Source organism: Lissotriton helveticus, chromosome 12 (assembly GCF_964261635.1).
Source record: "Lissotriton helveticus chromosome 12, aLisHel1.1, whole genome shotgun sequence".
Classification (NCBI taxonomy): Eukaryota; Metazoa; Chordata; class Amphibia; order Caudata; family Salamandridae; genus Lissotriton; species Lissotriton helveticus.
In genome coordinates this window covers 846,131,389-846,154,444 of record NC_136073.1, presented here as the reverse complement: position 1 = coordinate 846,154,444, position 23,056 = coordinate 846,131,389, and the positions used below count along the sequence as shown (strand labels likewise).

At 45.4% G+C, this 23,056-nt stretch overlaps 1 protein-coding gene across 6 annotated transcripts in view; it reads right to left on the bottom strand.

Moving 5' to 3' along the window:
* TCF3 (transcription factor 3) overlaps window positions 1-23,056 on the bottom strand; it is a 620,473-nt gene that overhangs the window by 115,705 nt on the left and 481,712 nt on the right. For 4 of the 6 annotated variants that reach the window (XM_078670855.1, XM_078670854.1, XM_078670858.1 and 1 more), the window contains exons 15-18: window positions 6,918-7,007; window positions 2,320-2,502; window positions 1,920-2,025; window positions 1,620-1,779 (exon numbers count right to left, since the gene is read on the bottom strand). In XM_078670855.1, coding sequence (XP_078526981.1) covers window positions 1,620-1,779; window positions 1,920-2,025; window positions 2,320-2,502; window positions 6,918-7,007 — 539 coding nt within the window. The remainder of the gene's footprint in view (window positions 1-1,619; window positions 1,780-1,919; window positions 2,026-2,319; window positions 2,503-6,917; window positions 7,008-23,056) is intronic. The other 2 variants (XM_078670856.1, XM_078670859.1) reach the window with 1 other exon arrangement.

Below are 23,056 nucleotides of genomic sequence, written 5' to 3'. Positions count from 1 at the left end.
GCATCCTTCGGATCGACCGCGGAAGCCTTGTCTTTAATACGCTGCAACGAGTCAGACACCTGCTTCGTGAAGGATGCAGACGGCTTCGTCGACTCCACAGGCGCCTTCGAGCCACCACCACGTGGTGACTCGAGGGTAGTGGTACTCTTGGCCTTGTCGGACCGACTGGTTGGATCGACAGCTTTCGGAGCTCCGAGGCCCTTGACTGTGTCGACGGCCTTTGGCGCCGACGGTTTTGGGTCGGCGGCTTTGACAAGCGTTTTTGGTGCCCCAGTCTTCGGCTCGACGCCCTTGAGCGACTTCACCGATTCGACAACCTTCTTCGGCTTCGTCTGCACCAACATGTCCGAAGACGTGGAGCCGACCAAGGCGACAGGCGTTTTCTGTGTCGATGGCGCCTCTATCACTTTCGTTTTTGTCGAGACCGAAGCTTTCTCTTTAGGTTTCGATTTTAGTAATGGCGGCTCCGTAGAAGTGTCTGTGGAGACCGAGGCTTTCTCTTTCGGTTTCGATTTGACCAATGGCGGCTCCGCAGAAGTGTCCGTAGTCGGGCCCGGAGGCGAGACCGTGGATTTAGGGGTAAGATCTTGGGTAAGGCCATGTGGCGATCCCTCGACCTGAGCCTTAGTCAATGTCCGAACGGGGCATAGCTCTTCGCCTGAGCTATCTTCCGTGGCCCCATAGGCCCCATCGTCGTCTCCTACCTCGTCGACGACGTCTTCTGTATCGAGCATTTCGACGTCTGCGTCGTAGTTGGAGTCGATCTCCGCCGCTGGAATGGAAATCGGCTCCTGAACTTCCTGCTTGTCTGCTTCTTCTCCCTCGGTATTGAAAATGTTCACCGGGTCAGGTGCCGTCTGCTGGGCCTCCTGGCGCGCCACGCGCTGAAGTCTAATCGTCTTCTTGGAGCGAAAACGAGAACAAGCCATACAGTTGGCTTCATCGTGGTCCGGCGACAGGCACTTGTTGCACACCAGGTGGACGTCGATGTGGGGATACTTGGAGTTGCACACGGGGCACCTATTGAACGGGCTCCGTTCCATGATGTGTCGTCGAATAAGTCTTGTTGCGTTGACTGGGTCTTGAGCACCGAAGAGCCACGCGACTCCTCTGGATGTCCGACTCGGGAACTGAGCCGGAACAGAGCTGGGCACCGAACGCAAGAACAATACCGACGATATAGGAAAGGCCTGCGGGCCGAAAAGAAAGTTTTTATCGAATTCGAACTGGAGTGATCAAATAGGCATCCAAACCCAATGGCGGAAAAAAACAATCTGGGGATGGAGTCGATGCCCATGCGCACTGTAGTCCAGGGGAGGAGCCACCTATCTCGTGATACTTCGAAGACTCTTCCAGGACAACAATGTGCAATCATCCGGACCCAACACTAGGCGGCGATCTATGCTATAGATATGAATTCAGCAGCCCACATGCCTCGAACTCTGTTACCTTTACCAGCCCTGCAAAAACTCTACAGCAGGTAGTGTTTAGTCATAGTACTATCTCCTAATTGAAAGATAATCAAGTGTTCCAAACGCCTGTACAGCTCTAACATTCCCTATCCACCTACTACTCGCCCGAACACCATTTAAAATATAATAAAAGGAAGAATGAGAGACCTGTTCAATGACATTCTGGATCTGTTTCGAGACATTTTTGATTCTTTCTTTTCATCTTCAGAGTTATCAGCGACTGAAGTGTTTTCATCATCCTCCTTATCTTCACGTTTTATATCTGTCCCCCCAGAGGAAACGCTTGATCTCCCAAGACCAGTCAAGCCTGAAAAGCCAAAGTAGATATTTAATTTTTAATGGTCACAAACCAAATTAGGAAAGAAAGGCCAGAAGATATTTTGGAGGTTGAAGGAAGGCAGTGAGAGGAGCAGTACAGGTGAATTGAGTGAGATAAAAAAATCTTACCACTGTACGTGTCTTGCCTGAGCTCAGAGAGGGAGTTGCCCTGGGATGGTAAGGAGGCATGGTTGTGTAGGCTGTTGGGCAATCCATCTTCAGAGTGGGCTCCTACCTGTAGCAGAAGAGCAATAGTATTCATAAAAGCAGAGAAAACAGAATTTAAATTTAGACGCTCTTATCTTTGTAGTGGAAAGGTAAAATCTGTGCCGAATGCCTACAGAGGAGTATTTACAAGGACATTTTCACAGAATTATTGTGAAAATAACAATTACAGTGATGCAGTAGTCAGTGTCAAGTTTGTAAACACCTGTACGAGGCTGCAGACCCACAGCTATTCGAACATTTGTAAAGGAATCGTATGCTTCTTTATATTTCTGTAAATGAGGAGTTATAACACAAAACTCACCAGATTTGCATGTCTGCTTGCCAGTGACAATACAGCAGCAGGAAAGCCCTGGGCCAACCCACTTACGACTCCTGCTGCCGCTCCTAATAAGCTTTGCATGTCAGATGGCATTGAAGTCTGTCCCACTGCATGATTTCTTAACACATGAATGGCTTCATCCAATCGGTCCTCCATTTTGTTTTGCTAAAAACAACAACAAAAACAAAAGCACATCTTTAACTTACTTGAAGCTTTCTCTTGAGGCAATAACGATTCAAAACTATTTTGTTTTAGCAGCAAAGAATAGGAACTCGTGGGCTGTGTTACTAGAACTTCAACAATGATATCTATACATTTCAGTGAATGCACTGCAATTCGTTTATTGTGACCACCAGCTTCTATGCTCATCCCATTTCCATTCCTTGCTATTACTCAAACAAACGGCAGACAGCGTAAGGTATACCCTAGGGGTCTTGATGCTTTTCCTCACAGTAAAACAATCCATATTTTTCACTGTGTTTCCCATGGAATTGTTTTGGACGCGAGATGATAGCATTTTAACTTTTGGGCATGCCAAAGAAGCTGCAATAGAGACTTGTGTAAGTTTGCAACGTTAACGCCTTCAGTAAGTGATCTGTACTGGTGGCCTTAATCACCATTCCAGCAGCTGAGACCCCTGGGGCTACCATGTTATACAATCATGTGACCCTCTCCAAATCTTGAAGCATTGCCTGGTGTAGGAAAGTGGCCCTTTTTGCATGGTGCCCCCCACGGTTTGCCTAATGTTGAGTACTTTGACTGGGTATGCCCTGGGTTCCTGCCAACGAGGTATCCAGGGCCTATGTTTGTTCCATAAACTGCACTGTTGCAAAACCCAATTGGCATCTCTCTGGTCACATGTAAGACCCTTGTAAGAGGTACCTTAGATACCAAGGGCACTGTGACCAGGGAAGACCTCTTAGGGCTGCAGCACTTTGTGCCACCCTTAGAGGCCCTGTACCTTTACACACACACTGCCTTTGCACGCTGAGTGTTTTGGTGCAGAACAAGGTGAAGAGTCGATATGCCAAACCTCCCTGTGTGCCATGCCTACAATCCACTGCCCTGGCGTAAGTAAGCTATCCCTCTAGCTGGGTGCTTATGCTTTTCTATTGAACGGAATGTCCATGCTGTAGTGTTCTGTGAAGGTATGTATCAATGACCAGGTAGCAGCTGTGCAAATGGCCTCTAAAGCTACGCTGCCTAAGAAGGCGAGTGCTGCTTTCATTCCTCATTGACTGCACCTTTGGCTTATCTGTCAGGGTTACTCCCCTGCTGCGTGGCAATATTGTATTGCTTTTACTATCCACCTTGCCATTATTCCCTTAGTGACAAGAAGTTCTTTCCTTGCGTGTGCGAAGGTCACACTGAACTGTTCTCTTTTCCCGATAACCTTTGGTCTCTCCAAATAGTACATAATGGCCCTTCTTACAACTAAAGCGTGCAATACTCTCTCCGCTTGCATTTCAGTTGTAGAAAAAGGTGGTAGGTGTATTGCTTGGTTAACATGGAATATGGCTCTTGGGTGGTGTGTGCTTGTATCTCACTTACTCTGCTTAACGAGGTGATAGTATAGAAAGGCAATTTTGTGGGTTAGAAACCTCAATTGCGCATTCCTCATTGTTTCAAAGGGTGACGTCATCAGCTGGGCGAGTACAACATTCAAGTTCCATCCAGGCATTGGCACGTTTCTTGTGGGTGCTACTTTCCTCACCACATACTACTAATCTGAGGAGAAAATCTGTTAGTTTGAGCCCCGAGTACCTCCACCTGATTGGCTGGAGTTCCAGTCATATATTGAAGTGGATGGGCTGCTTAATATTAGTAAAGGTTTTTCCTTTTGTTTTCAATGGCAGTTGCTGTATTGAAACACTGTGATAACATTACTAAAACGTTCCCAGCCTTAAGTCAGAGTATAAATCAAGCATGTGAATCTATGAATGATCCAAAGCTGCACAAGTGTAGTTACTTCACATGACCAGAACATAGCGGGATGAAAAAGTAGGCATCTTCCAGATCCAAAGGATGCCAGGAACTCCTCACTGCTGATGCAGGGAATGATGTGCTGAAGAGCGAACATAGATAAAAACCTGTTTTACAGTTATTTATTGGGCATCAATCTCCCTTTTCTATAGCACAAGGAAGAATCTGGAATATAACCAGGCTTTGCCGAAGGCCTTAGGCACAGCTCATATGGTGCACTACAGAAGTAATTACTTAGGATTTCATCCTACAAAGAAGGACTGAGGAATGCAAAATATAAGGATTATGTTGCTTACCCTGTAAGCATCTGTTCTTGGCATGTACAGCTGCAGATTTACATGCTTTGCATACTATCATCGAATGGAGGAGTAACCTTACCTCGTGACTGGGAAAGACTTGTTCGAAGAAAACAACTTGCAAACATCCGGACTCAACATTAGATGGCAGGAGTATGCAACGCATGTGTATCTACAGCACACATGCCTCGAACATTAGCAAAAGATGCAGGGTAATGTTGGGCCGTTTAACTGATCCTGTGTAGTCCCCTAGATACCGACAATTGCAACCCACTCACCAACTTACTCTATCCTCTAATATTCACACAAAGACACATACTTGTCTCTAATGGTTACCACATACATAACATTAAAGCGCACACTTTGGACAAAACACCCTAAGCAACATACAACAGAGCACATTGTGCAGAACATATACTCAACACAACCTAGTATGCCAGGGACTGCCTATTGCAGTGCCCAATACCAGCTGCAATTAACACATCATTAAGACATCTCCTCTGCTAAATAATGGACAAGAATAATTACCTAGAAGCATAAGTAATTTAGAATGGGTCTAACTTTAACAATGTACATCAAGATTAAAAAACCACAAGTCAATGAACCAAGCACCTTACAGAGGAACGGACACTTACACAACACAGGCATCTCTAGTACTAAACGATTTCGGTCGGCAAGAGAATCCTTCAAAACTAAACTGCATGATACTATAACCTGGTAGACCATATCAATGGCAGAATGTGGCAGAAAAATGCTTGAAATATAATACCTTAAACATACTTCTCGTAATCTACTAATTAACTCAGTAGCAGCATCTCTGTTTAGGAGTTACAAAAGTATCTGTAGGTAAGCCCATAGCAACACATTAAGATGCTGCTATGTTAGCTTGTCGGAAAATAGGTATAAATATCCGTATAACTTTTGCCAACGGTAGGAAAAGCCTATCTTATGTTCAGCCAGCAGATGTTGAGATCTCAAGTCTTTAGACCCATCCAATTGTCCCCAAGATGAGAAAGTACAGCATTGGTATGCCTGAAAAGAGACAGACTGATTCCTACAACGGAATCTTATAGTACGTTCAACAGAACAAGTGGGATTTCTTTCCAAAATAAGTGGATCAAACCTAGTATGTCTAGTATTCTAGTGCAAATGACAAACTTTAAAACAATACAAAACTGAGATATATGTTTGGCTGCTATTCAACCAGATCCTTCAGACAAAGAGCTAATACTGGCAATCATCCAAAGAAAGATATGGAGGATATAATAAACACTTCTTTAATTCTTATGAAGTCTGGTTGCTCCCCTGTATTCCCCATGAACAGTGTGTTGGAGAAGAAGTAAACCAGAGTTGCACAATGTAAGCCACAAGCTAGCTAGCTTTCATTCTAATAGCTCTTTGCAGCAAAGTCAATTATGTACAAGGCTTCGCCTCCTATGTAGTGCTGCGTCCTCCAGGGAAAAGTTCTCTTGATGAATAGTTGACTTGCCTTCCAAAGGCACAGACTACACGATTAAATGACTTAGAAGATGCCAACAGAGTGTATGGCTACATTATCAAGATGATAGCTCCCACTGACCTAAAATGCATTCAAGGAGGAGCATATCAGAGGGGGGAAAAATCTAGATAGCATTTCTGCAAGGAATTTCAGCTCCACAAAATATCCATTTGAAGAATGTATTTGCATAATCCTCAAAGCAGTAATCAATGCCCGTCTGATTAGCTCCAGGCTCAACAAAACTGATAACAAAAAAATAAAAATGAATGCATTAATAAACCAAACCGCAACAAAAGTTAGAAAGGGTGCTCCCGTGCTAGCACAGCACTAGTTATTAGTCCAAGTGAGACAAGTTTCCTTAAGTAGGTGAAGGACTCTGGTATCAACTTGGTAGAAGACATGGAATGTTCTTGCCTCCTCCATTTAAATTGCATACTTTCTCCTTTCTCAATAAGGCTGTTCAAGAAGTGCTGGGCCTCTGCTAAACTGCATATGTGGGGGTCAACTCAGCAGCCTTACTAATCACAAGGTATTAACCAGGAGGAGAGCCTCATATATGGCTAATCCCAGAGTTAGAGACCTACTTTGAGGGAGCATAACTGGTGCCTCTCTGTGGTACCAAAGACCTCAGAACAATATCCGGAGCAAATAAGTCATCTGGTCCAAGGACTTCTTTAGTGCATCAGTGAGGGATGGAAGTTATCCACATGTAGCAAAAAGGGTCTAAAATGAAGAGGCACTCACTATCCTTGCAGGGACCCTACCCAACTAGTTTATTGTGCTAGGCACTGGGTCCCTCTTACCTCTGTAGGAGAAGGTGAACGTGACGAATTGCTCTGGAATAGGAGATCCCTCATGCGCTGGATCTGGCTCTGTAGGGATCGGCCGCCGGTCTGTGAACAAAAAGAACAGAATGTAACAGGGCAGTGATGTAAACCTGGTGAGGGTCAGAAAAATGTGGCTCTTCCAGGACCTCTATTCTTTGAATTCTTGTGTCTCCTTAACTTGGTCTAAAAGAAAAGCAGTAATGCGCAGAAGTTGCCAAAACTAGGTCCTTAGGGAAGAAGTTGAGAAAGTTACTAAATTATACATGCGCCTTTGACCACAGTATACTATCGCTTAGGCACACTTTTCAGTAAAATCCTTTTGATAATCAATGACAGATTCTGGCACAGTACTCCATGGATGCTTACAAGTACAATCTGTACCATAGAAGGTGAAAGGTTTCAGCAATCTCTAGAGTGGTCATTTCTGCAAGTTTTCTTCAGATCATTAGCTAAAAAGGCACAAAAGTAAATGGTACGTGTATGCTCCACCTGCTCTAATCCACATACAAATAAAACTATTATTTTGATTTCATATCTAATAAGCAGGCACGCATTTGACACAAATCAACAGAGTACAATGACTAAACTGGTGTCTGAACCATGCCCGAGTGCATATGAACTAATGTATTCCAACCACTTTTCTCTGTTAAGGTCAAAGAACTTCGACCCTGTAAATAGCTGACTGAAGCAAAAATTAAGTCCGCATTTTTTATGGTCGCCCGAAACATGTTTTAGATTACCACTGTTGTCAGTCTTTTTCTTCAGAAAATGGAGAAAGTAAAAATTTGGAATTGGTAAAATAATTTAAGATGGATGTTATTTTACAATTATGAGCAACATCAGCGCTATGGAGATACACATCAGTCTGGCATAGGGATGAGAAATACAATCCTCATGCGCAAAGCTGCCTCTTCATCTAACTTCAAAACAAACACAAATATCCACTGTTTATCTTGAGAGAACGACTTGAATTATGCAACCTAAAGCAATTGTATTCTAAAAGTGTTTCCATGCAGCATTTTACACACAAGACCATAACTTTAAATTGATCAGAAGTGCTGTAGATTCACTAAATCCATTTAAGATCGGAATAAAAATTTCAGGCCACATTATTCCATTTAACCCAGGACTACTGAAAATGGATCAATTAAATAAATGAGTTGTGTGATGCAGGTATGAACTGAACTGACAAAAGAAACAACCCGAAGTGAAAGGTAGATTTGGTTTTGCATCTGCTGCACAACCAATCTTTAAAGCCAAGGATGTGAAATAGTTGAGGTATATTGATTGGAAAGGATCTTCCGTTTATTGAGATGCAACATGTGCACAGCATGTAAAGTAGGCTTTTTCTTGATTTACGCACAGCATCCCAGAAAGTGATTTATTCTGCTTAAATATTAAACATATCCTTGTGGATATATGTATGGGAGCAGAAGAAAGATGCCTTTGAAGGGGACATTGAAGTAAAGAGCCAGTGACAAAAATATTGTATAATCCACCAATCGAATCTAGCCAATTGTTTTCAGTTCCAGGATGTAAAAGTCCCACAGCAGACATCCAGATCTTGAAATGTTTAGGTAGTGGCAGGCTAACAAACAAAGGATAAAACCAATCACTCTAGAAAAAACAAAACCTAGAATCAATGGATCATCTTTAAAATGCAGAGTAACAAAAGTTTTCCAAAGAAAAAAAGCAGATTGAAGGAGAATAGTGTTTCTAAAACCCAGTATTGTGAACATCACAGGACAGACTGTGGCTACTGTGCCCGATCCATGGTGGTTAAAATCATTTGTCACTAGTGTCACAGCTCAGATTTTCTAGACGGGGAAAGTGGTTCCACTGTCCCAAAGTACATAACAGGTTTGGGTTGGTTCTCTTTATCTGCCCTCCTTAGGCTGCTCTTCTGACACAAAAGTAAAGTAATGCTTCTCACAGCAGGCACCACAAGGGCGGTAAAAGACTTCTTCGAACAAAAACAAAACTGTGTTTGTTTTGCAGCTTTTATGCTGTGCTAGATTCGGCAGTCTAGTTGTTGGTTTTGGAATTTCCAAATATAATAGTTGTCCTTTCTCTATTTTCTTTTGTTGTGTTTGGGCATCAACAGATCCCTCATTTGGTGTTCCAGTGACGTCAAACGCCCTCCTTTGGAGCTCCCACTCGTGGGCACCATCTTCAGATTCTTTTTTCTTTTCGTCAGTTTGCTTCTCTCATCTTCTAAGTGGAGGTGGGTGGGTTGCTTGTGAATCCAGAAAATTCTTCAAGCTGCAAAACTACTCCTACAGGTAAGGAACCATTTTATTTTGCAGCATGAATCTTTTCTGGATTCACAGGTTGTGCACAAATTTTGTAGCGGATTTGACAATTTTGTGCTGGTTGGGATGAAGATGAGCTTAGATTTGTGAACTGGTGTTTTAACACTTTGTCCCACTCGAGCTTCCTTGTTCATTTGAATGTCTATGCAGTAGTGTTTTGTGAACGTATGTGCTGATGACCAGGTAGCTGCCATACAGATGTCCTGTAAGGGTATATTTGCTAGACAAGAAATAGTTGCTCGCTCCCTAAGTGGGAGAGGAGTTGGCCTAACGGCTAGGGCGCTCGACCTCGGACCTGGGGATCTGGGTTCGAGTCTCGGTAACGACGCCAAAACCTCCTGTGATTCTGAGCAAATCACTTAATCTCCCCGTGCCTAAAATGAAAGTGTGTCCTCATGTAACGTAACTGGAAAATATGTAAAGCGCTCTGATACCTGATTCGGTTCGGGTCTAGTTCGCGCTATATAAAACTCTGCAAAAAAAAAAAGTGTGCTCTTGGCATGCTCCATTTTAATGAGTTCTGAAAACCACGTTTGCCTCACCCACTTAGGGGCAAATAGTATTAGAGACATTTTGCTCCTTTTTCATTTGCTGATCACTCTGTGTAACAGTTGTATCGGGAGAAAAGCGTTGCACATACCCCTGAGAAGTCTTTCGACAGAACATTCCCGAGGGATTGGTAATATGTTTGTCTGGATGCAAAGTTTTATCATTTTGCATTCTTTGGGGTTGTAAATAGGTATACTCTGAAGTTCATAAACTCCAAAATATCTGTGAGTACCGCTTGATTGAGCTCCCATTCGTGGGAGCTTGATGCTTGTGTGCTCATTCGGTCTGCTTCTTCATTGTCCTTCCCTGGTGGATGAACTGCTGTTAAACCTATTTGTCTGCACTGCCCACCGCAGATTTCTTCTGCTAGTTTTATAGGGCAGAGGACTGAGTCCCTCCCTGTTTGTTGATGTAGAATACTGTGATGATATTGTCTGTTTGGATTAATATTGTTCCCCCCAACAGGTCTTTCTGAAAGGCTTTTAAGGATAGGGACACTGCCCTTAGGTCCAAGACAATGATATACTGGACTGCATCATGTTCCTTCCAAACCCCTCTGACCTTGAGCTAGCCCATGTGAGCTCCCCCCCCAGCCCATATGTGAGGCATCTGTTGAAATGGTTACTGTTGGAGTTGGCTGTGCAATTTTCTTCCTTTCTGTTATATGTGATCTGTTCCACCACCCCATTTCCTCCTATAGTTTCTGTGTGACAACCACTAGATCTTCCAAACTCGCTGTCGTTTTTGACCAATGGTTTTGAAGCTATTCCTGAATTGGTCTCGAATGTAATCTTGCATATAGAACCAAAGGGACGCATGAGCCATCTTCCCCAACATTTTCTCCAGACATCAGTGTCAGATTGCCCCTTCTGGTAAAGGCGAGTTTCTTGAAGTAGTGACACTTTTCTCTTTTTGCTGGGATATACTTTCCCTAGTACAGAATTGATTCTGGCTCCTGGGAACAGGTTTTATTGCTCTGGATTTGTTGACAATGTTTGTATATTTATAGAGAACCCCAGTGTGATGAGGGTCCTCATTACCTCTTGTATATGTGCCTTGCATTTAGTGTGGGAGTCTGCTTTTACTAACCAAGCAACCAGATAGGAATAAACATGTATTCCTTGTCTTCTCAAGTGTGCTACTACTGCTAATAGACACTTTGTAACACTCTTGGAGCTCTTTTTAATCCGAAGGGCAGCACTAGGAACTGATAGTGAGTCTTGTTCACCATTACTCGTAAGTATTCCTTGTGCTATGGATTCATTGGGATGTGTAAGCAAGCCTATTTTAGATATATTGTTGCCATGTAAACTCCTTTCTGCAACTAAGGTATGACCTCCTTTAACTTCATTAAAACCTTCAAATCATCATCATACTTTATTTCGGCAGAAATACTATAAACGTTTTGCCCATACAGTTATGCTCCATTATCCAATATTCAAAAATACAAAAGTGAACATTAAGTAGATAACAACAAATCTCTTTAAAACAAATGTACAGATGGCAAAGATACAGATAAGCACCAGTGTTGCAATAAAATGGTCAACGTGTGAATGCTAGCATGACCAAACAGCCAGAGATATCCTGGTTAAGCCATTTACACCTGGTACTCGGAGTCTCTAAAAATTACATAACTCTATTGTTCATTGCTTAATGAAGATACTGTGGGAGAAGTGTCCAGGTAGAGATTACATTGTCCCAGTCAAGAATACCCCTTGCCTCAAAACATATAAAGTGCAAATGCATACAGTACATTAGGGTTAAGGTGCTTACAGTATCAGTTAAAAACTATGAAACTGATTTTGAATAAAAGGACTATAAAAGATAAACCCAGCAAATAAAAAAATTAAAATCCGTAGACTTTAAAAGCTTCTGCCTAAAATATTCAAATGGTGGTTTTCAGGTATGCTATTCAAATAGCCCACATCTTGCCTAAGAACTGTGCAACTGCGCATACTATCAGAAGGCTGGTGTCCGATTTTAAGATGCACAGTGCTGTTTGATGGCAACATGTTCCAAGGCTCTTGCAAAGAGGGGCTATCCATCTCGACCTTGGGATACTATAAAGTGGGAATGCAAATAGTATATGTGCTATTGTCTCCGGAAATAGAAGGCATCCTGGATAGGATCCCAGACAAGTGGGGGGACTTCCCCCAGGATGCTATAAATGAATTCACCGCAATGGAGCAGAATCTAAATTGCATGTACAATTTTCTGTCCAATGGAACTGAAATTGCTTCAAATCATTTCAATGATCCTCTGCCTGCCAAGCTCAAAGAACTTATATCTCCATGTTCCCACTCTGGTATAATATTACCCATGAATCTCTCTTGCAAGGCTTGATTCCTGATTGCCTCAAGATTAGTCAAGTCACCCCCATCCCAAGAAAGCCAAATGCAGACTTAAATGATACTAACAACTTCAGACCTATTTTCAATATTATGACTTTAGCCAAACTACTTGAGAAATGCATACAAACAACTCTGTAATCACATTGATCAGTTTCAACACCTTGACCGATACCAATCAGACTTCAGATCGGGTCACAGTAATGAAAACTGCTATGACACATTATTGATGATGCCCTGAGACTACTAGACCAGAATGAAAGTTGCCTACTTCTACTTCTTGATCTTTTCTTGGCGTTTGGCACGGTCAAACATGGCAACTGGATAGATCTTCTTGAAAATAGGATGGGGTTATCAGGCTCTGCTTGAAATTGGTTTGCCTCGTTCCTACATAATATAACACAGAGAATCAAAGTCAACCATTCCTTTTCTAACAGCACCCCGGTCTCAACTGGAGTGCATCAAGGATCTGTACTATCACCCACGCTTTTCAACTTCATGGAACCGCTTACCGAAATTCTGAACCACTCAAACATACACTATCACATGTACGCATATGATACCCAATTCTACATGAAAGTTACCTCACCGGATGATATTAAAACTCTTAACTTTGCACTTGTGAAAATTCAACATTGGTTAACTCACAATCACCTTTTGCTTAATACGCTCAAGACAGAATTCCTCCTGATTGCCCCCCCACAATCATTCTAATCCTATTCCAGACTGGCTCAAACAACGAACGTACCTCATCTGCGACTCAGCCGTTGTTGATTCCACCATCTGGACAAACACTAACATGCAAGACCACATCAGCACAACAATCAGAGGAGCCAATCACCAACATAACACTGTAAGGAAAATCAAACCGTTCCTTCCTGCCTCCTGACGACATGCAGCTAGCAGTCCAACCCCTAGTTATCTTCCGCTTAGATTAAGGAATGGGGACCCTGGCTGGGCTTCTGAAAGCTAGACTGCCGCTTTAAGCGCTAATCTGAACTCTGCTGCTGGACTAATCACGGGTTCAAGAAAACCTGATCAGATCACGCCAGACCTAATTCAACTCAAGTGGCTCCCCCTTGAAGCATGGATTAGTTTCAAGATAGCCTGCTTGACGCACAAATAGCTACATTATAACACTCCAATTTACCTGGCCAAAAAACTTGAACTACAGTGTGAATCGAGCCCTAAGAAGCTCTCATAATTTATTGCTTTAACCACAAACATTCAATAAGAGGAGAACTGATAACCGAGCCTTCTCCAGTCTTGCTCCGAGAATATGAAACACTCTTCCTTCCGAAATCAGAACCAACCCCTCGATTGGTACATTAAAACAAGTATTTGCAATGCAATTGGTCTCGCCTTTGGGAGCTTATTGAATATGCTACTTACCAGTATGCATCTGTTCTTGGCATGTAGGGCTGCTAACATTCATATCTTTTGCATTAGATCGCCGCCTAGTGTTGGGTCCGGATGATCGCACATTGTTGTCCTGGAAGAGTCTTCGAAGTATCCTGAGATAGGTGGCTCCTCCCCTGGACTACAGTGCGCATGGGCATCGGCTCCATCCCCAGATTGTTTTGCGCCATTGTGGCAGAGATGGAGTGTAAAGTGTAAAGGATGTCCATGCTAATGATTGAATGCAAGAGTATGTCTGCAGCTGCGACAGGCACCGGGGAGGAGGGTGGGCGATATGAATGTTAGCAGCCCTACATGCCAAGAACAGATGCATACTGGTAAGTAGCATATTCAGTTCGAGGCATGTGGGCTGCTAAATTCATATCTTTTGCATAGAATATATAGCAGTCCCTCCATTAGCGGCGGTTGCCCGTGCCAGCTGCAGAAACTTGAAAAAGTGTTTTGAGAACAGCCTGTCCTACAGCTGCTTGCTGCTTGGAATGCACATCAACACAGTAGTGTTTTGTAAAGGTATGTGGTGTAACCCACGTGGCTGCTCTACAAATGTCTTCTAAAGGAATGTTCCCCAGGAAAGCCATAGATGCCCCCAATTTGCGTGTGGAGTGCGCCCTTGGGGGTATTGTCAAGGTACGTTTAGCCTTCTGATAACAGATTTGGATGCACTTAACAATCCACCTGGCTATTCCTGCTTTGGTAAGAGGGTTGCCTTTGTGCTGTGGCGAGAAGGCAACAAAAAGTTGTTTTGTTTTCCTAAAGTGTTGTGTTCTGTCAATATAGTACATCAATGCCCTCCTGACATCTAAAGTATGAAGCATTCTTTCCGCCACCGTTTGTGGGTTTTGGAAGAATGCAGGCAAGTCAATAGTTTGGTTGAGATGAAACTGTGACACCACCTTCGGAAGGAATTTGGGGTTAGTACGCAGTACCACCCTATTTGGATGAATCTGAAGGAATGGCTCTTGTATTGTGAGCGCTTGCAGCTCACTAACACGCCTCAGTGACGTAATAGCTATTAGGAAAGCTACTTTCCACGTTAGGAACTGGAGTTCACACGAGTGTAGTGGCTCAAAAGGTGGTCCCATCAGTCTGGTGAGGACCACATTGAGGTTCCACACCGGAGCTGGCGGTGTTCTTGGGGGAATGACTCGTTTCAGACCTTCAAGAAAAGCCTTAATGGCAGGCACTCTGAAGACAGAGAGATGCTGCCTGTTCTGAAGATAAGCTGCTATGGCGGATAGATGTATCCGAATGGAAGTGTACGCTAGATTGCACTTGTAAAGATGTAACAGATAGCAAATGATGTTAGGGATAGATGCATCTAGCGGGTCGATGTTATTAGCCGTACAGTAAATGACAAAACGCTTCCATTTTGCAGCATAGCATGCTCTGGTAGTAGGCTTTCTCGCCTCCTTGATGATGTCCATGCATTCTGGAGGTAGGTGGAGGTATCCAAACTCTAGGACTTCAGGAGCCAGATCGCCAGGTTGAGCTGTTGCGGATCTGGATGCTGAATGTCTCCATGGTTCTGCGTCAAAAGTCTGGGCGTGAGGCGCAGCCTTTGATGCGGCACCACCGAGAGTTCTAGAAACGTGGTGTACCATGCTTGGCGCGCCCACGTTGGAGCAACTAGGATGAGTGTCATCGAGTGCTGCCTTAGTTTTCTTGCCACCAGCGGTATCAGAGGGGCTGGCGGAAAAGCGTACGCAAATCTGCCTGACCAGTTCATCCATATCGCATTCCCCTGCGACTGTGGGTGAGGGAACCTGGCGGCAAAGTGTTGGCATTTTGCGTTTTCGTTTGTGGCAAACAGGTCTATCTCCGGCTGACCCCACTGCTGGAAGTACGGGCGGAGTACTGATGGGTGTAACTCCCACTCGTGCATGTGATGGCTGTATCTGCTGAGCAGATCCGCCATCTGATTGTCCTTGCCCGGGAGGTGTTCTGCCATGAGGAAAATGTTCCTCTGAATGGCCCACTTCCACATGCTCTGAGCCAGATGAGACAGCTGTGGCGAGTGGGTGCCCCCCTGCTTTTGAATATAGTACATCACGGTCATGTTGTCCGTCCGGACTAACACTACCTTGTTGCACAGATGTACATTGAAGGACTTGAGCGCCATGAAGATTGCCATCAGTTCCAGATAGTTGATGCGCATCTTCTGTTGCTGCGTCGTCCATAGTCCCTGCACTGTGTAAGTGAGCAGATGAGCTCCCCATCCCTGGAGAGACGCGTCCGTTGTCAGGATAATCTGTGGCACTGGCTCCTGGAACAGTCGGCCCTTGCAAAGGTTGTGTGGATTCCACCAATGCAGAGAGTCGTACGGCCGACTGGTAACCAACACTAGGTCTGTTAATTGTCCCTGAGCCTGTGTCCACTGATTTGCTAAGCACTCCTGGAGCGGACGCATATGTAAACGTGCGTGAGGGACTATGAAGATGCAGGAGGCCATCATGCCAATCAACTGCATGAACACTCTCGCTGGGAGCGAGTGTTGTGGTCTGAACTTTTGGATTAGAGACTGCATGCTGTCTATCCTGACTTGGTTCGGCTGAGCCATGGCCGTCAGGGTATTGATCGTCGCACCTAGAAACTGCCGGACATGTGCCGGCTGAAGATGCGACTTTGGGTAGTTCAAGGAGAAGCCCAGGTCGTGAAGGAGGTGAATGGTAGACGACATGTCCGCGGCGCACTGTTGTTCCGACTTGGCTTGAACGAGCCAGTCGTCTAGGTAGGGGTAGACATGGATGTTCTGCCTCCTGAGGTGCGCCGCTACTGTCGCCAGACACTTGGTAAACACTCTTGGAGCTGTGGTCACTCCGAAGGGCAGGACCTTGAACTGATAATGCTTGCCTTGGATAGTGAACCTGAGGTATTTTCTGTGGGACGGGTGTAGTGGAATGTGGAAATAAGCATCCTTAAGGTCCAAGGTTGCTAAGAAGTCCCCTTGGTTTAACAAGGGAAGAATCTGTTGCAGTGTTAGCATATGGAAATGTTCTGACAGTATATACAGGTTGAGGGGACGCAGATCCAGAATTGGTCTGAGAGATCCGTCCTTCTTTGGAATAAGGAAGTACAGGGAATACACCCCTGTGCCTTCCTCCTCCACTGGCACGAGCTCGATTGCGCCTTTTTGCAGCATCACCACTACTTCTTGCTGCAATAAGTGCAAATGCTCTGCGGACATAGGCCGTTGCCTTGGTGGAATGTTGGGTGGAGTGGACTTTAACTCTAGACAATAACCGTACTGGACAAGTTTTCGTACCCACCTGTCCGTGGTGATGTTTGTCCAGACTGGCAGGAACTGCTGGAGTCTCCCCCCGACAGGTGTTAAATGGTCGGGGGGCAGTGACAGAGAGTCACTGTTTGTTTGGGGCAGAGGAACGGGAATTGTTGTTTCCTCTGCCACGTCCTCTGGTGTTGATTCCTCGATTACCCCCTTTGTTCTGCTTGGGGTACGAGGACTGTGCTCCACCTCTAGAGAATTGCGACTGTTGACCCATCTGTCCTCTGGTGACTCCACGTGCACCTGAGCGACGAAAAGTGTTGCCCCGGAACTGTTGTGATTGTAGGGCCCCCATAGACTTAGCTGTTTCGTTGTCTTTCTTAATCTTTTCGAGGGTGGTGTCAACATCAGGACCAAACAGTCTATCAGGATTGACGGGCTGATTGAGTATGGTTGTCTGAATGTCCGGTTTAAACCCCGATATGCGGAGCCACGCTTGTCGTCTCAGCATGACGCTAGTGTTAATAGCCCTAGCCGCTGTGTCTGCGGCATCAAGTGCACACTTTATGGCTGCATTGGAGATTAGTTTGCCCTCTTCTATAAGCAGTTTGGTAGGCTCTTGAAACTGCGGAGGCAGGTGTTGTAAAACTTGCTCTAGGGTGTCGTAATGCGCCCTATCATAACGTGCCAATAGTGCTTGTGTATTTGCAATACGCCAGAAATTGGCAGCCTGCGCAGCTACCCTTTTGCCCCCTGCCTCCAGCACTTTTGACTCCTTGTCTGGGGGAGGAGCTTCACCCGTTGTTTGGGAGTTCGCCCGTTTGCGGGCATTTGCGACCACAAGGGAGTCAAGTGGCAACTGTCCCCGAATATATGCAGGGTCTGCAGGCGCTGGTCTGTACTTCTTCTCGATGCGAGGATTGACCACCCTCGCCCTGGTTGGTTCTTTAAAGATGTCCGCAGCATGTTTAAGGACCCCTTTGAGCATAGGCAGTGTCTTGACTGTCCTTTCAGAGACTGAAAAAGTGTCAAATAGAAAGTCTTCTTCAACTGGGTCAGCATGCATGTCCACATCATGATTAGCAGCTGCCCGTTCAATGAGTGTGTGAAAACCTGCAGAATCTTCTGTTGGGGATGCACGTGCAATGAAAGGCTGTGGGTCCTGCCCCACATTCTGGGTGTCTTGGTCACCTATGTCGTCATAGGAATCCTGATGTGCATCAGGGTCATTGATGGGGAAAGTGTATTGGTCATCTTCTCCATATCCCTCACCCTCAGAGTGTTCTGGGGAAGGTGTTGGGCTCCTTCTAGGAGGAGGCTGTATAGGTTCCATCAGGGCTGAAGCGTCCTGAGCAAGCTGTTTCTTCTTTAGTGGGATGACATAAGAGTCCACTGGCTGTGAAGTGATCTTTCGTTTGTAAAGGGTCAATTTGCCCGTGTCTGCGTCGATAAAACGCTCAGAATCTTCTTCTGAGTCGAGTAGTCGACCTGAAAGTGCTCCAGACGTTGATGATTCCGACGTCTTTGGCGCCGATTTTGTGGTAAAGGCCTTCGGTGCCTCCTTTGGCGGCAGAAGGAAGAGAAGTTTGCCTGCAGGCTTTGCCGGCAAGTCCATCGGCTTCTGGTGCGACTGCGTCGGAGCCGGCGTCGCAGAGGCCTTCTCCCGAATCCTCTGTAGCGAAGAGACGATGGGGGACGCGTCACTCACAGCGACACTTGGCGCCGACGAGGAGGCCTTCACCCTGCCCTCGGATCCGACGTCTTGGTGGCCCTTTTGAGTCTTAGACGTGGATGCTGCAGCCGTGGACACAGAGTCTTTGGACCGATGTGTTGAGCTTCCAGCTTTCGATCCGTGTGATTTTGCAGGCTCCGTTTCCACCACGCGTCCGACTAACGATGTCCCAGTCGGCACCGGAGTCTTGTCGCTGGCTTTGGCGGGCTTAGACGGCGTCGCACTTGTCGACCCGTGCCGAACTCCCTTCTTAGAGGAAACCTCCTCCGCCGACGATTTCGACACCGTCGAATCGACAGTTTTCTTCGACTTCTGTGGACCGGAGGTCGACGGAGTCGATGAGGCAGCAGGTTTTGGTGTTTTTGGTGTAGCGGCCGCCATCTTAGGAACGCTCGAATCCGTAAGTTTCGGTTTCGGGTCGGCCATTTTAGGTGTAGTCGATACCGCTTGTTTCAGTTTCGATACGGGCTTCGCAGCAAGTATGTCCGTGGCCGGGCCTGAGGGCGGGGCCGTGGCTTGCGGTGCGGGGTCTTGGGTAAGGCCGACTGGCGATCCCGTGACCCGAGCCTGATCCGTGTAACCTTCGGGGCATAGCTCATCCCCTGAGCTATCTTCCGCGGCCCCATAAACTTCTTCGACGTCCCCTACCTCGTCGACGTATTCAAGGCCTTGACCCACGACTCCGTCGTCGTCTTCCGGATCCGCCTCGATGTCCGTCGCGGGCGGTGAGATTTGAAGATGATGGCTCTGGCCCTCCTCTTCTTGGTCGCCGAAGATGTTTACTGGATCCGGGGCCGCTTGTCTGGCCTCAAGGCACACCGCGCGCCGAAGTTTGAGTGTCTTTTTTGACCTGAATCTGGAGCAGGCCATGCAGTTGTCCTCGTTGTGGTCCGGCGAGAGGCACTTGTTACAGACCGGGTGCACATCGATATGTGGGTATTTTGACCCACAGACGGGACAGTACTTAAACGGGCTCCGCTCCATGGCAAAAAGTTGCGGTCGGGTTGCGATGAGAAGGCCTCGATTTACGAAGAGTGATACGACTCCGTAGATTCCGACTCAAAGAGACGGAAGAACTCGAGACCGTAAGCAAACAATACCGACGCAATGAATCTAAGGCCTTTTGGCCGTAAAAAAGCTAGTTTTCTCGGTTCCGACAGAGAGACGTCGAGACCGCATCCGAACCCAATGGCGGAAAAAAACAATCTGGGGATGGAGCCGATGCCCATGCGCACTGTAGTCCAGGGGAGGAGCCACCTATCTCAGGATACTTCGAAGACTCTTCCAGGACAACAATGTGCGATCATCCGGACCCAACACTAGGCGGCGATCTAATGCAAAAGATATGAATTTAGCAGCCCACATGCCTCGAACATGTATTTAGCTCTGCAGAGCATTAGCCTGGGTGCTGAAACATCTACTGTTCTTTAAAATGGAGGGAGAGTAAGCGCCAAACTGCAGAACACGCCAGGTATGGGAACACATGGAGAGAAACACTGCCCATCAGCGGGAAATGGTATTGTCCAAAGCTGTTTTTTATATAAAATATGGGCCTTCGGTGGTCATATCACTGAAAATACAAGATTTGAAAAAATATTGTCTACGGGTGCTCGTGGAAGACAAGTTTCTATGGCCTGGAATCCAGGGAATGCTAAAGGGATTCTGGTATGTTACAGACCTCTACTGGTCGTTTTCTACCAAGAGTTAGAGGCAGTTGCCAGAAAAATGTAAAAAGAAAGTTCCTAAGCAGAAAGCAATTCTGGTAATTTACTGACCTCTACTGGTCATTTTCTATCAAGCCAGTTAAATAGAGGCAGTTGAACAGAAAAAAAGTGCCCCTAAGCGGAAGCAAACAAGTCCTGGGCTGGGGCTTATCTCCAGAGTCCACCAAGTACATACAACATATCTTCCAGATAGCGCAAGCACTGTCTAGATTCGACCTAAAAAGAAGTCAAAGGGTCACTCCTGAATAGCTACCTGCAACAATAGACCTGAAGCCACCCAAACTAACTTTACATCATGTTTACAGCAATGTTTTTAACGTTCAACTATGCATTTGTTACAGCTTTATACCTTCTATGACTTGGGTTGTTCTTTTCTCGTGTTTCAACTTACCCGATTACCTACATGTATAGTAATCTAATTTTTCTTATTTATATTGCATGCTTTTGTGTACAGTGTTCCGATACCCTGAAGGGCCATGTTCACGCTACATAAATAAATAATAAAGTTGTCATACTGAAACTTTTTTTCTTTATAATCTTGTTTATGACAAGAAACCGGTGTTGAGCTCTCGCTACTGTAGGTATTACATAATATATTGATTAATTCCTTTCTTGAACTCTTCTCTGGGCACCTTTTTGATTGCCCCTTTCCCCAGCAATTCCTATATCTCTGAGTAGACGTGATGTTTCCTCATTCTAATGGGCCTTTTTCATTGGTCCCTCTGCTTGTGGTATCTTGGCCAGTTCTATGCAATATCCAAATTCAAAGATGTTCAATATCCGGCTGTCTGAAGTTATCTTCCTCCCCTCCTGAAGGAAGTTCTTTATTCTGCCTCCCACTGGTGGGTGTGAGATGCTGTCTCTGGTGCCTAAGTCACTTATTTGAGTGGGTGTACCTCCCTTGTGAGGCTGTCACCTCTCACTTGATTGTCCTCGAAAGGACTAGCGCACTTGCTACTAGTACTGCCAGTGCTGTTAATTGGCTGCTACTTTGAAACCCCTTATGAGTTGTGCTACTCCGGAAACTAGCTCTTCTTGTTGCTCTGCGTGACGGCATAGCATCTCAAAATATGCTTCCCCCAAAATTGCAACGCTCCCCTGGATTTTGAGGTTTAGTTATCTTTGAACTGTTGCAGCCTTCATTCACAGTGCCTCCAAACAGCTGTTAACCTCTGAAGGGTGTGTTTATAATGTTCAGCTGCACCTCAGGTTTGAATCCTGAGATTTGTAGACAAGAGTGGCGTCTTAATGTTGTTCCTACCATTATCTGGCGACTTGCTGTCTATGCTGATTTCAAGCAAGTGTTCAGAATATTCTTGCCTTGTTCGGCTAGGCTTGGTACTCTTTTCTTCTATTGATCTGGTAGGTACTTCATGAGCTCTGCCATCACCACCTAGTGTTAGTACACATACCTGTTATAGAGGGTGCAAGTTTGCTATACACCATTGATTGGTTGCGCTACTCTCTAATTTTCTGCCCATCAGATCAATATTCCTACTCTTCTTGTCCGGGGGTGGCCCTGATATCGATAGAGGAAGCATGACTGTCTTCTCTTCCAGCTGAACCTCATACTTGTTTGCAGCCTTTTGGTTGATTGGGCTACAAATCGCAATGTCATCTGGAGGCAAAGGCCTTAGATAAGTCAACCTCTTCTTCGAGGGAATATATTTTGAGCTAATGCCATTGAGTCTCTGCATAGTCTGAGTCTTCTGACCCCTACAATACTCCCACACCTTCTTGCTCTTTCTCTTCATCAAGGAAATCCTCCTCCTGAGGCTCTGGTGTCACGTGTGGGTCTATTTCCTCGACCTCCCTGTCACCCTGTTCTTTCGGTATGAAAGTATTTTGTGGAATTCGAAATTCCTTAAAAAAGCGTTGGAAGTTCTTTTTCTGGATTAAAGCTGCCATCTCAGTCTCGTGAGGCCACTTCTTCCTCTCGGTTTCCACTAAGCATTCCTCAGGGTCAAGCGTCTACGTCTATTTTCGTTTTGATGTTGAGGATTCTTTTGATGATGTGTCGGTCATTCAGCTCTTTGACTCCTGTCGATCATTAAGTTCTGTGACTTCTCCTGAGATTTTTTTTACGTTGAAATCTCTCGGCTTCCAACGTCTTTTGACGAAGTAGTCTTTCCAGGAGACTTCTCCTGCAGTTTCCCTGTTGAGGGATCAGAGGGGTTATTTGTCCCTAGGTCTGCCTTTGCTCTGATTTTTTTAACATTCAGGCTCCCCTTTGTACTTTTAAGTCTCGTTTTCGAGACTGGCAACAAGGAAAATGCTACTTACCAGTATGCATCTGTTCTTGGCATGTAGAGCTGCAGAGTCGTACACTTCGCATTAGATCGCCACCTGGTGTTGGGCTCGGATGATTGCAGGTTGTTGTCTTCTTGGAAGAAGTCTTTGTAGTCACGAGATAGGGGACTCCTTCCTTGGACAATACTGCGCATGGTCATCGACTCCATCTTCAGATTGGTTTTCGCCATGATGGGAAATGATGGAGTTAGTAGAAGTAAAGAGAAAGGATGTCCATGCGTGTGCATCTAAGTAAGATGAGAACTGGAACGGATGCAAGTCCCGGGGAGGCGGGAGGGCGTGTACAACTCTGCAGATCTACATGCCAAGAACAGATGCATACTGGTAAGTAGCATTTTCCATTTGTGGCATATGAGCTGCAGAGTGTACACTTAACATCGATTGTGCAGCAGTGTCTCCACTAGCGGTGGTCGCTTGTATCCGTTTCAGTAGTTTGAAACAGTGTTTCAAGGACAGCTTGGCCCACTGCAGCTTGGCCTGCACACCAACACAATAGTG